At 35.0% G+C, this 14,790-nt stretch overlaps 1 protein-coding gene across 3 annotated transcripts in view; it reads right to left on the reverse strand.

Annotated features, from left to right (window-relative positions):
• The window catches only part of SLC38A9 (solute carrier family 38, member 9), a 90,479-nt gene that overhangs the window by 25,172 nt on the left and 50,517 nt on the right, over nt 1–14,790 (reverse strand). For all 3 annotated transcript variants that reach the window (XR_550509.1, XM_008573093.1, XM_008573094.1), the window contains exons 9-10: nt 13,484–13,678; nt 11,443–11,550 (exon numbers count right to left, since the gene is read on the reverse strand). Coding sequence is in view for 2 of the 3 variants with exons in the window: in XM_008573093.1 (XP_008571315.1) it covers nt 11,443–11,550; nt 13,484–13,678 (303 nt within the window). In the remaining variant the exon portion in view is untranslated. The remainder of the gene's footprint in view (nt 1–11,442; nt 11,551–13,483; nt 13,679–14,790) is intronic.

Raw genomic sequence — 14,790 nt, forward strand, 5'->3', positions numbered from 1 at the left:
GATCTATATAAGAACGAAGAATGAGAGAAGGCAGGAGCACACCTAGGGACCTAGGCAGGAGCCACAGGCAGCCTCCCCTGCCTGACAGAAGGCAGGAGCATGCCCAGGAACTTAGGCAGGAGCCATAGGCACCTCCACCCCCCACCTGACAGAAGGCAGAAGCATGCCACAAACACTGCTTCTGGGCAGGAGGTCCACCACAGCCAACACCACAGTCACAGCCACCAGAATGGGTAGCTCGCCACCACAGTAGCAGCCATGGCCAGTGTGCAGGCCTCCCATTGCCCACTCGACTTCATTGACACAAGGAGAGTCATCAGCAGGGCCCAGAAAAAGAGGAGAAAATGGCTCTCCTCAAAGCTCAATCCAGAGTAATAGAAGAAGCAACTGCTCTACCAGATGACCAAATGTCAACATAGAAAAACTAGAAATGTGAAAAAACAAGCAAATAAGACAGCACCAAAGGAATACAATAATTCTCATGTACCAGACCCCACAGAGCAGGAAACCTGTGAAACAACTGAAAAGGGATTCCAAGCAACAATCTCAAGGAAACTCAATGAGATATGAGAAGACTTAGTTAGACAACACAACAAAATGAGAAAAAATATCCAGGATATGAAGGAGGAAATTTACAAAGAGATTAATACCTTAAAAAAGAATGTAGCAGAATTCCTGGAACTGAAGGATTCATACAACGAAATAAAAAACACAAAAGAGCTTAAGCAGCAGATTACAGCCAGCAGAAGAAATAATTTCTGATCTCAAAGATGGTCTTTTCAAAATAATTCAGGTGGACCAAAAAAAAAAAAAAGAAAAAGAATTAAAAAATGAAGAAAATCTAAGAGAGATGGGAGACAACTTAAGCACACTAACCTACAAATCATGGAAGTTCCAGAAGGCACGGAGAAAGGAAAAGGCATGGAAAACCTATTCAACAAAATAATAATGGAAAACTTCCAGGAAAAGGGAGAGACATGGACCTTAAGATCCAGGAGGCTCAAAAATTACCAAATAGATTCAACCCAAAAAGATCCTCTCCAAGACACATTATAGTCAAACTGTCAAAGCTCAAAGATAAAGAAAGAATTATAAAAACAGCAAGAGAAAAGCATCAAGTCACTTGTAATGGAGCCCCGATCAGACTAACAGCAGATTTTTCAACAGAAATTCTACAGGCTGGAAGAAAATGGGATAATATATTCAAAATACTAAACAGAAAAACTGCCAGCCAACAACACTGCATCTAGCAAGGATTCCCTTCAGAAATGAGGGAGAAATAGCGTATTTTTCCAGATGAACAAAAACCGCAGAGGTTCACCACCACACAACCAGCCCTACAAGAAATCGTCAAGGGAGTCCTGCATCTGGAATCTGAAAAATGATAATCACTACCATGAATACACAAGAAAGAACAAAACCCACTGGTAGAACAAAAATGCAAATAAGGAAGAGAAAGAAACTAAATCTTATCACCTCAAAAAACCAACAGACATCAAAAACAAACAATAAAAGGGGAAAGAAAGAAACAAAAAATACTTAAAACATCTAAAGGAAAACAAGTAAAATGTCAGGAGTATGACAATACCTTTCAATAACAACCCTAAATGTAAATGGATTAAACTACCCACTCAAAAGACACAGACTGACTGGATTAAAAAGCTAAACCCAACTATATGTTGCCTCACCTGTAAAGAGACACATAGACTAATAGTGAAGGGATGTAAAAAGATACACTATATGAATGGAAACAAAAAACAAGCAGGAGGATGTGTTCTTATATCGGATAAAATAGACTTTAAACCAAAAACAAAGAAGGCCACTTTATAATAAAGAGATCTATCCAGCAAGAAGACATAACAATCATAAATGTATATGCACCCAACACTGGACAACCACATAATAAAGCAAATACTATTAGGCCTAAAGAAAGAGATAGACCCCAATACAATAAGAGTTGGGAACCTGAACACACCTCCCTCAGCACCGGACAGATCATCTAGGTGACAAATCAACAGAGAGACACAGGATTTAAATTACACTTTAGAACAATTGGACCTGGCAGATATCTATAGAACATTTCACCCAACAACTACAGAATATATAATCTTCTCATCAGCTTATGGAACATTCTTCAGGATAGACTACATGTTAGGTTACAAATCAAGCCTCAACAAATTTAAAAAATGACATCATTTCAAGTATCTTTTCAGACCACAATGGATTAAAACTAGAAATCAGTAACAAGCAAAACTCTGGAAACTACACAAATACATGAAAATTAAACAACATGCTCCTGAAGGACCTATGGATCCAAGAAAAAATTAAACAGGAAATAAAAAAATTTCTTTAAACCAACAAAAATAAAGACACATCATACCAAAACCTGTGGGATACTGCCAAACAGTACTAACAGGGAAGTTTATTACACTAAACACTTACATCAAAAGAACAGAAAGATTTCAAATAAACAGTCTAAAGCTACACCTCAAAGAACTAGAAAAACAAGAACGATCCAATCGCAACATTAATAAACAGAGGAAATAATTAAGATCAGAACAGAACTAAATTAATTAGAGACCCAAAAAATGGTACAAGAGATCAATGAAACAAAAAGTTGTTTTTTTGAGAAAGCAAACAAAACAGAGAAACCATTAGCTAGGTTAACTAAAAAGAGAAGAGAGAAGACACAAGTAACAAAAATCAGAACTGAAAAAGGAGACATTACAACTAATTCCACAGAAATACAAAGAATCATTAGAGACTATAATAAATAACTATATACCAACAAATGTGAAAACCTGGAGGAAATGGACAAATTTCTGGACACATATAAACTATCAAGACTGAACCAAGAAGAAATAGAAAATCTGAACAGACCAATAACAAGCAATAAGATTGAAGCAGTTATCAGCAGTCTCCCAACAAAGAAAGCTCAGGACCAGATTGGCTTTATTGCTGAATTCTACCAAACCTTTAAAGAGGAATTAATACCAATTCTCTTCAAACTATTCAAAAAAATTGAAATAGGGGCATTCTCCCAAACTCTTTCCATGAGACCAGCATCACCCTGATACTGATACCAGATGACAAAAAAAGAAAACTATAGGCCAATGTCTCTGATGAACACAGATGCAAAAATCCTCAACAAAATATCAGAAATCAGAATACAATGACATATCAAAAAAAAATTATACACCATGATGAAGTGGGATTCATCCCAGGGATGCAAGGATGGTTCAACATATGCAAGTCATTAAATGTGATATACCACATCAACAAAATCAAGGACAAATACCATACGATTATTTCAATAGATGCAGAAAAAGCATTTGACAAAATTCAACATCCCTTCCTGCTAAAGACTTTTGGCAAATTAGGTATAGAAGGAAAGTATCTCAAAACAATAAAAACCATTTATGACAATATCATTCAATATCATCTTGAACAGAAACAAGATAAGGATGCCCACTCTCACAACTCCTACTTAACATAGTATTGGAAGTACTAGCCAGAGCAATCAGGCAAAATAAAGAAATAAAGGGCATCCAGATTGGAAAAGATGCAGTCAAACTGTCCCTGTTTGTGTATGACATGATCCTATACATAGAAAAACCTAAAGACTCTACTAAAAAACTCTTAGATCTGATAAATGATTTCAGTAAAGTTGCAGGATACAAAATCAACATGCAAAAATCAGTAGCATTTTTAGACTCCTATAACAAACTAGCAGAAAAAGAAATCAAGAAAGCAAACTCATTTATAATAGTCACACACACACACAAACAAAAAAAACCTAGGAATCAGTTTAACTCAGGAGTGAAAGATTTCTACAACAAGAACTATATATCACTGCTGAAAGAATTAAGGAGGGCCCCAAAAGATGAAAACACATTCCATGCTCTTGTATTAGAAGAATTAACATTGTGAAAATGTCATACTACCCAAAGCAATATATAGATTCAATGCAATCCCCATCAAAATACAAATGACATTTTTTTACAGAAATAGAAAAACAATCCTAACATTTATATGGAATGACAAAAGACCCTGAATAGCCAAAGCAATTCTGAGCAAAAACATAAGACTGGAGTCATTACACTACCTGACTTCAAATTATACTACAAAGCTATAGTAACCCAAACAGCATGGTTCTGGCATAAAAACAGACACTTGAACCAATGGGACAGAACAGAGAACCCAGAAATCAACCCACATACTTACAGCCCACTGATATTTGACAAGGGCAACAAGGTCATATATTGGGGAAAGAGCTGCCTCTTCAATAAGTGGTGCTAGGAAAACTGGACATCCACATATGTAGAAGGATGAAACTAGACCTGTACCTCTTGCCAAATACCAAAATAACTCAAAATGGATTAAATACTTATATATATAAGATCCAAAACTATAAAACTACTAAAAGAAAACATAGGGAAACACTTTAGGAAGTAAGACTGGGCAAAGACTTTATGAGTAAGACCCCAAAAGCACAGGCAACAAAAGAAAAAATAAACTAAAAAGCTTCTGCACAGAAAAAGAAAAATTTAACAGAGCAAAAAGACAACCTACAGAAGGGAGAAAATATTCATGGAACGATGCATCCAACAAGGGATTAATATCCAGAATATATAAGGAATTCAAACAACTCAACAGTAAAAAAACAAGTAATCCAATTAAAAAGTGGGCAAAGGAGCTGAATAGGCATTTCTCAAAGGAAGAGATACAAATGGCCAACAGACACATGAAGAAATGCTGAACACCACTCAGCATCAGGGAAATGCAAATAAAAATCACACTGAGGGCTGAGCCCGCGGCGCACTCGGGAGAGTGTGGCGCTGGGAGCACAGTGATGCTCCCACCGCGGGTTCGGATTCTATATAGGAATGGCCGGTATGCTCACTGGTTGAGTGCGGCGCGGGCGACACCACACCAAAGGTTGCAATCCCCTTACTGGTCATGAAAAAGACAAAACAAAACAAAACAAACAAACAAAAAATCACACTGAGATATCGCCTCACCCCAGTTAGACTGGCTATTATCAAAAAGACAGAGAATAACAAATGCTGGCAAGGACGTGGAGAAAGGAGAACCCTTGTACTCTGTTGGTGGGAATGTAAATTACTGCAGCCATTATGGAAAACAGAATGGAGGTTCCTCAAACAACTACAGATAGAACTTCCATATGATCCAGCAATCCTGCTGCTATATATATACCCAAAGAAATGAAAATCATCATGTTGAAGGGATACCTGCACTCCCATGTTTATCACAGCTCTGTTTACAATAGCTAAGATATGGAATCAACCTAAATATCCATTGACAGATGATTGGATAAGGAAAATGTGGTGTATTTACATAATAGAATACTACTCTGCCATAAAAAGGAATGAAATTCTGTCATTTGCAGCAACATAGATGAACTTAGAGAAAATTATGTTAGGTAGAATAAGTCAGGTATAGAAAGAGAAATATTGCATGTGCTCAGTCATAAGTGGAAGCTAAAAAAAAAAACAAGAAAGAAAGAAAGATACAACAATCACAATAATTCCTTGAACTTTGAAAAAGGGAGAATGGCCACTAGTGATGGGAAAGGGGGAGGAAGGGGAATCAGGGAGAAACTGGTAAAGGGCTACAAAAAATGTTTACATTCTGTAATGATAAAATAATAAATAAATAAACAAATAAATAAATATTTTGGGGTGGAATGAAGAATGCTGCAATAAATATAATATTCAAAAACTGAAGACTACCCAAATTCCATTAACAGAAAAAGACAAAGAAATTGTGGTAGTTATACAATGAATTACCAATGAGAATGAATGAGCTACACACACAATAATATGGATTGATCTCATAATACAATGTTGATTGAAAGAAGCTGGACTCAAAAGAATACATACTGCATATTCTACTTATATTACATTTAAAAAGAAGGCAAAACTAACCTTTGGCGTTAGAAATTAGAACACTGGTACCCTTGCAGGGAGATAGCAATTGGTAGGGAGAAGGACTTGAGTGCTAACACCGTAATTTCAATTTTGATCTGGGTGCTGGTTATATGGTGTGTTCAATTTGTGAAAATTCGTCAAGCTGTACACTTATGAGTTGTGCACTTTTGCATATGAATGTTATACTTCAATAAAAAGTTCAAAAGCAAAAAAAAAAAAAAAAAGGAAAAGACACACATGTAAAAAATAAGTTGAAAGTAATTCCATTAGATTTGGGGCACTATTAAGTATCAATGAGTGATAAAATGTGGTCTGCTCCTAATGGAAAGTGAACAACAAAACTGGTGACAGGAACACAATAATACTGCTCAAAGGGCAAACCTTCCTATAATCTTTGAAAATCAGTGTCTAAAGTCTCTTTGAAGTCAGTTTCAAAGCATTTAACAGTTTTTCATTTCAAAAATGTAATCTTAATTGCAATCTTAAATGTGTAAAAATTGTTAAAAGTTAAATAGTTATTATAAGACATAACAAAACCCAGCATTCCCTAGCTTTATAACTCCCATCCTGAATCCTGTTTCCCAGAGGCAAGTAATTTTAACTCTTCTAACTATTTAGTAGTTTATTTTAAATTTATAATCTAGCTTATTTTTAAAGAAACATGCTTATATTCCTTTTCCTTTATTTTTAAATTTTCAATATAATACATTGATTTTATACCAGAAGGCTTTAGTACTTTTAGCACTATCATTACACAGACTTTCCCATACTGTATTCTCCATCCCCCTAATATAATCATATTTATAATTTTGATTTCATAAAATCCATATTTACTGTTTTTATTTTTATGATTATGTATTATTCATCATTAAGCTATAGAATATATTATAATTACATTTCCTTTCTTACATAAAAATACTTTTTTTGTTGACCTGTTTTTCTGGAGATAATCACTGACTTTTTCTTTTTTGGTTCCCTAATTTTCTAGTTAACACTAATTCTTCTCTAAACTTTCCAAAAGGATTGTAAAACCCCTCTCCATCTGTACAACACATCAAATAATTCTTGGCATTTTATTTTTTTCTTGGAAAAATCCTTTCTGGGCTATCTATCTGCCTTAATCTGGATTGGTTGCTTACTAGACCTGTTATGCAACTGTTTCCTAGGATTTTCCTTCACCATCTCTCTGGGAATTTCTGGATTTACTACTTTTTGGTGGAGCACATTTTGCAGTTTTTTCCTGACAAAGGATGCATGGAAGGTAACATTTTATGAGACTTTTCTTTATGACATATCTTTATTGTACTCTAGCACTTGAATGAGAGTATGGTGAAATTTAGAATTTTAAGTTAAAAAACATTGCGAGAACTTAGATCTTGTCAGTTTCTCCAGGACAGAATCCCCTCTTACCCTATCTGGCTGTTAGCACTCTGGGAGCTGAGGGGTAAGGAAAAGAGATTTGGTGGGGGTGGGTAGGGGGTGGGGAGGTGAGAGGAAGGAGTTGATCTCACTGTTCAGCCTACTCACTTTCACTTAATCCCTGTTTTCAGACTACGGCCTTATTTCCACTCTTTGCTATCCCTGGTGTCCCCAAGTTGTGAACCTCTCTGATTCATTTTCTTCCAATTCTTACTAGGTTGAAGAGGGGAAGGGAAGGTGTTACATGTAATTATTCCTGACATAAATTTTCAAGCAATTCTCCCATTTTAAGCCCTTCCTGTCACCCAATGCTTTCAGAGTTACCCAAATGCTTCCAAATGCTGAAGATTTAAAGGACTGTATAGTTCAAATTAGACCGCCTTTGTGTTGAAATCCCTCTCTGCAGGTAGTTACATTTCAGCTTCTCAGCTTTGCTGTCAGTTAACAACCATCTATCTGTTTTTCAGATTCTAAAAAATGTGTTGATATCTTTTGTCTGCTAATGTCTCTTCTACAGAGTCTGTGTTTGGTTTTTACATTTATTTTTTTTACTGTTGTTTTAATGAGATTTAGAAGGGAGCAGAGATATACACTTATTTATTCAACAATTATTTATTGACCACTCACTACATGCCAAGAAGTGTTGCAGTGCTTTGAGATACAACAGTAATACACAAGTATAAGAAACAAAACAAAGTATATTCCTTTTCTCAGAGAGTTCCAGTTAAGGGAGAGAGATACACAAATAAAAAAAAGGTAAATACAGGTATTCCTTACCATCTGAACTATTCAAATTCAAGAACCAAACAGATTTGGAAATATATTTGGATAAATTCCTTCTTATCTTAACTTCTGCTACTTTCTGCAACTCAGGAACCAAGAGGACTAAGAATAATTTGGTGTCCTTCAATATTACAACTCATTATCAGAATCAGGAATTTAATATATTTAGATAACCAGGGATACTTACATATAAAATGTGGTAATGAGAAGAGCTCTAAAGCAAAATAAGGCACAAGAAGGAGAGGTGGGGGGAGCAGGTAGTCAAGGAAGACTTCTCTAATGATAAACTAACCATCTATATATCTGAGAAAAGAGAAGGGCATTTCATGCAAAGATTAGAGTGTGCTTGGCATTTTCATGGAACAGCAAGGAAGTTAGCATGACTGGAGTGGACTGAGTAAGAGGGAAAGTAGTATTGGCTAAAATCAGAGAGGATACCAGGAGCCAGATCATACAGGGCCTTTGCACTATGACAAAGACTTGCCTTTATTCTGGATGAGATGGTAAACCATTAAAAGCTTTTGTGGGTTGTGTTTTAAAAACATCGCTCTAGCTGCTAGGTGTAGAACAGAGTATGATGGGGAAAAGAGTAGAAACAGTAAGACTAGTTAGGGGGCTACTACAATAATCCAGTCCAGGTGAGGGATTAGTAGCGTGATACAGTTCTTCTTGGTGGAAACGCTAAGAAGTAATCAGATTTTCAATTTTTTTTGACAGTACAGCAGACTTGCTTTGCAGATGGATTGAATATGGGGCTAGGGAAAGGGAATAATCCAAGATGACTGCAAAGTTTTTGGCCTCAGCAACTGGAAAATTGGAGCTACTATTTTCTAAGGTAGAGAAGCCTGGTAGAAGAGCTGGTTAAACAGGCTGGAGAATTGGGGTGGAAGAAAAAGAAAGAAATATTAGGGTTTTGTCAATTTAAGTTTGAGATAATTACGAACATCCAAATGGAGATGTAAATGGGGCAGATAAGTATATGAGTACAGATTTCAGTGGAGAATCTGGGCTAGAGATATAAAATTGGGACTAGTCACCATATAAACCATCTATGAAGGTATTTCAAAAAGTTTTGTGGGAAAATAGAATTAAAAGATAATACAATTTTTTCAATGAACTTTTTGAAGTACCCCTGTATAAAGCCAGGTACTGGATGACATTATTTAGGGAATAAGGGTTGAAAGAAAAGAGGTTTGAGCACTAAACCCTGGATGACTCCATCCTTTAGAGGTCAGAAACTTGAAAAGGAGCAGTGAGTTACATAGAAGAATCAAACAGGATTTTAGAAGTCACTTTTGTCAGGTTTTTCCTCAGTCACTCTGCTCTAACCAGTGACTCCATCTTACAAAATCCAATGATCAATTCTCACTACTCTTCCTCTATCTGTTAGTAGTGAGAAATGGTCATTGGATTTTGTAAGATGGAATCACTGGTTAGAGCAGAATGACTGGGGAAAAGCCTGACAAAAATGAATTCAAGGCAAATGAAGAAGTTGGAGACAGTGAGCACACACAACTCTTTCAAAGAGTTTTTTATTAAAGGGAGGCAATAGCTACAGGGGAATATGGGGTCACATGAGTTTTCATTTTATAGATTGGGAGATAGGTTTGTATATTAGTAGAAATAGTTCAGTAGAAGAAAAAGTTGATGATACCTGATTTAGGAGAAAGAAGGGATAACTACAAAAGTAAAGTCCTTGAGTAGGCAAGAAAGGATAGAATGAAATGCATAAGTAGGGTTTTTCTCATTACTTTTTCCAATTATCAGAGAGGAAGGATGATGGGATCTAAAGCAATGAAAAAGGAATTTTTGGGTACATAAACAAAGATTCAATCAGAACTACAAGTTTATTTGAATTCTCATCAGGACAATAAGGATTCATACCCTCCAAAGTTCTTTGATTCTTAATTAGTCTTTTCTGAAAAAGATTTATGACATATGTTCATTCTTCAGAAATTCTTCAATCACAATATAGTAATTAATTTCAGGACAATAAATATGTACGCAAACCTCTTTTTAGTCCTCACGATTCCCCCTTCATATCATTTAGAAATAAAGCAAAGTGAAATAAATGATTTAATATCTATTTAAATATATATATTTTTTGTATTCTAAATAACTATTTAACCTTCCCCTTTCCCTTATAGCTAATGTCCTATCATTAGCAGGCACTTTTAAGACTCTCTATATAAATCACAATGAACCTAATTTTAGAAAATAATATTCTAGGCTATTTTTATCAATCAGTGGAAGAACTAGCTGAAAGTTGCTATTTTCATCAGTATCCGATTTTAAATACTATCTTGGAGAGAAGAGTGCCTTTCAAGATCCAGTACTTCCTTTATCCTGAATTTTCACTCACTTTTGTGTCTTTGTGGCTTTTATAGAAATGAAAAATCAAAGCTAATGTAGTTAAATGTTCTGAAAACAAGGAGCCACGGTAATATAAACAACTTCCAATGACTGCCAACCCCATACACCTGGAAAACCCAGGAATGTTGTAACGGAAGAAACAAAAGGGTGGTAGACAACTACAATTACAGACTTTAGAAAGACAACAGATACTGAATATAAACTTGGAATTCTAGACTGCCTGAATCATCAGTTGAAGAATGGGAAGAAAGCAGTCTTTCTAAACCAACAACAGAATTTTGTACTGTTTTCTCAATATTAGTTTTCAAGATGCTTGAGTAATAGTCACTTCCATTTTCTAATCTGTCTCCTCCTCATTTAGCATTATTCATTCATTGCTTCATGGTGCTTTTACCATGTTCAAAATATTCTAAATTTAGGTGAAACTAAAGAAATTGCAAAGTTATAACCATGAGGAAAAAAAAGGGGGAGAGGGAAGAAAACATTTAATAATCAACATTTTAATAAGCCTAAAAAAGAGTAACATGAAGAAAAGAGAAAAACCCAAAAGAGGAACAACAATTTTAATTAGCAGTATTATCTACATACATTACTGACCATATTCTAAGTCTCTGAAATTCCTGGGGTATTTTTCTCAGAAAAATCTACAGAATGAGTTCTTGATTTTTTCAACTGTATTTTAACTTAAATGAACTTCATTTCCCAAGTAGAAATGATAAAGGGCTCTGGTTATCCCTAATTGCAAGAAATCTAAAGTAATCTCAATGGTAGTCCTATTTTTTGGCTCAACAGCATTAATAAAAGTGTTTAGCATAAAAAAAATCATAACTTGTTATAGAGCAGCATATGACAATAGTTAACTTAAAGATCATATTTTTGTAATTTGCTAATTCTTTATTTAGCTAGAACAACTCACCTGGTACAAAAAATTCTGTTGGTGTAAACCAATGAAATTCCAAATGAAATCCCAAGCGAACAGCCTTAAAGGTGACAAGGAAAATCAAATAGAGAACAGATAATGTTCCTGTGAGAAAAAATTCAGAAACTGTTTATCATCTTTGTGTGTTTTACTTACTATTTTGAAATCAAGCTTGTTTCCACATTCTCAGCAAAGTGTGGAAAATAATAATCCTCATTGATTATCCCCACTAAAACTAACTGGGATCTAAAGAATATAAACAAGCTGTGTGAATTACCATAAAACAAAACTAAAAACTATGTAGTAGACCTAAGAACAATTGGATGAAGGTAGCTCATATATTGCTGAATGAAAAGCAGCTTAATTTACTTCTGAGCTCAGTTTAGTGGAAGATACAAGCAGAGAGTCCATTACAAAATTGTAAGATTACATAGGAGAAAAAAACACCATAAACTGACTTTCATTCTTTGTATTGGAAGTGTTAGGAACAGTTAATAGACCAGAAAAATCTGTCACAATATTTAGTGTGAGAAGATAAGAAAGAAAGAAGAGTAGTGAATGTAGATCATAAGCATATTTGGGAAAGGTGATAAACCAGATAATCCGTGAAGAATCTGATCTAGTATCTAGATGAGGTTTTGACTGGGTAGTAGTACTTATTAGATGGAAGGATTCCAGATTCCATTCCTAGGTATTATACACAGGGTAAAGGAGGCATTTTTTTAGTAGTGTAGAAGCTAGATTATTTCTTTTAAGGAATTAAGTCCAGTCATTATGGCACAAAGTCAGGAAATCCAGGAAGGTCAATAGATGCTAATTCTTCTAATAAAGCTATAGTTTTAAAAGAAAGGAAAAGTACCATAAAAGGGGACAAAACCTGAATATTCTTAAGGAGCTGGAGAATAATCAACCTAGTTCAAAGTCTTATGATTGTTTTGCCCAATTGAGCAAATCCTTCTATAAGTTTATATTCTTTTAAAAGATTTGTTCCACAGGAAAGTCAGCAAGCGAATCAGGAAACCACAAATGAGCTATATGAGCTCTACTGTGAGTTTGGAGATTAGTTGATTCAGAAAGGATGAAAACAAGATGTCAAAGCTTATATAACCACAACTCTTCATTTTCTGTGTCTATGGCAGTTTACAGTGAATCCTGTTGTTAGGCAGAGAGGCATAGAGAAATACCTTTACCTTCTCCTTTGGTCTTTTGAAAATCCAAAAGCTACCTTCTGGTTCCTTGTTGTGATGGGTAATTAATTATTTTATATTCTAGGCTGCTTACCAGGAGATCAGATCTACAGGCAGGAGGTGAAACCTTATGATCTATTTGGGGTTATCAATTCTTTATGAATGATATACTTGTCTTTAGTTAAACCAGATCTTGGCTTTTACTAGGGGTTCCTTTTACCATCTTATGTAGGGTCAAAACATTCCTATGGAGATTCCTATGGTGAAAAACAGGGCTCACAACAAGAGGTCTGTTCCTTTAAACAGGCAATAGTGTTCTAAGGAAGAGAGCAAAAGGAGGATAAACCTAAGAAGCTTGAACTTCAGAATGACCTCTCAGATTCAAAGTCAGGTGATAATATTGTATAATACTGTTAAACAGAAACTGTAGGAAAAAGCATTCCATAACCTCCCTTAGTAGGTTCTAATGTTTCCAACCGTTAGAAATGAGAATTCCTACAATATCCAATTTGGATCTCTCTTCTTGAAACTTTAGTCTATTTTCTCTAGTTGTACTCTCAGAGGAAATGAGAAACAGTTGTTCAACAAAGTGCAATGGGAAACCAAATAATTGTTTCAAAACAAACAAAAAACCCAAAAAGGGACTTGAAATGGTCATCTACATTTTTCTCTGGGCCAAACTCCATAAAAGACAAAAAATCAACAAAAATCAGGGTATAATATAAATGAACAAATTAAACATAGATGAACAGGCCTGGAAGGTAACTCTCTCCCAAGTCAGATCATATTTTTACAGAATCCACCATGTATTCTACTACACAGAGGCTCCACAACTCCGTATCATGGCTTACCTAGAATATTAAATTTTGAAAAAAACGAAGGAGATTTGAAATTGAGCAGTGGCAGGAGGAGCCCTATAAGGTAAAAGGGCACTGTCCTGGACTTATTCCACCACTTTTCAAACTGTTGGTGTCCCGTGTCATTGGTGTAGAAAATCATAGATCCATTGTCAGGATGGTCATCACTCCCAGCACTTGGACAAATCACTGCAATGGGAAAGCACCAGATTAGGAAAGACCACAAAGAACAGAAAATGACTGCTCCAGAGATTGACACTTGCACTAGTAACCTCAACTTTTATCATGAGCACTAAGTTTCTCCTTTCTGGAAAAAAATACAGGGTCATATTTAGTTATATCAGGAATCTTTCACCTGACAATAAATAATTAAAGGTGAGGGAAATTCGGAAAATTTTAAGGAGTATCCTTAATGTATAAAAATATCCCATTGAAAATCCCTTGGTTCCACTGCTGGAGAGAAAATACTGGGCTGCATGGTACTTCATCTTATTTATATAATAATATAAGAAATACCATTCAGGGTAACTGTTGTACTAATAACCCATACAAAGGCCAAAGAGTAGGTTTATTTTAATGACAAACAAAATCTACGGGCTTGGAATAAAAAGTAGACATCATTGAAACAGTTGCCATGGTACTGCCAAATCCTAATCATTGAAAAAAATTAAGAACCTTGATTTCCAGCAATTCAAAATAATTCTGGAAATTTGTCACACTTGATAGAAGCCTAAGAGCCCAGATGACAACCAGAGAACTGGGAAGTCAGTAAAATGTATTTTTCTTAACACTGATCTATAAGTGGCAATTTCTTCTGTTATCAGATAGAGTACAAACCATTCTCCCAGTGTCTCTGATTCTACAATGTAGCTTTTGCTAATAATCAGTTCTTTGTAAAGAATTTTTAATGCAGGTGAAAAACAGTCATACTAAACAACCATCATACTCATCACTTGTCAAAGAGAAAGAATATTCATTGTCAGGTCTATTTTAATTTTATTCTCTATCCATTATTTAATGCCACAAAGCCACATATTTAATTTTCTTTCTCTTTCTTTGTCAGCATTTTAACATGTATATTTTTCTTCTATGCTCTATTCATTGTCAGGTCTATTTTAATTTTATTCTCTATCCATTATTTAATGCCACAAAGCCACACATTTAATTTTCTTTCTCTTTCTTTGTCAGCATTTTAACGTGTATATTTTTCTTCTATGCTCCGGACAGAAATTTTCTTGTGTTAATTATAGTGGTTAAGAGCAGAGGATATGCAAGTAAATTGACTGAACAATGAATCCCAA

The sequence above is a fragment of the Galeopterus variegatus genome, unplaced genomic scaffold (assembly GCF_000696425.1).
Source record: "Galeopterus variegatus unplaced genomic scaffold, G_variegatus-3.0.2 Scaffold875, whole genome shotgun sequence".
Taxonomy (NCBI): domain Eukaryota; kingdom Metazoa; phylum Chordata; class Mammalia; order Dermoptera; family Cynocephalidae; genus Galeopterus; species Galeopterus variegatus.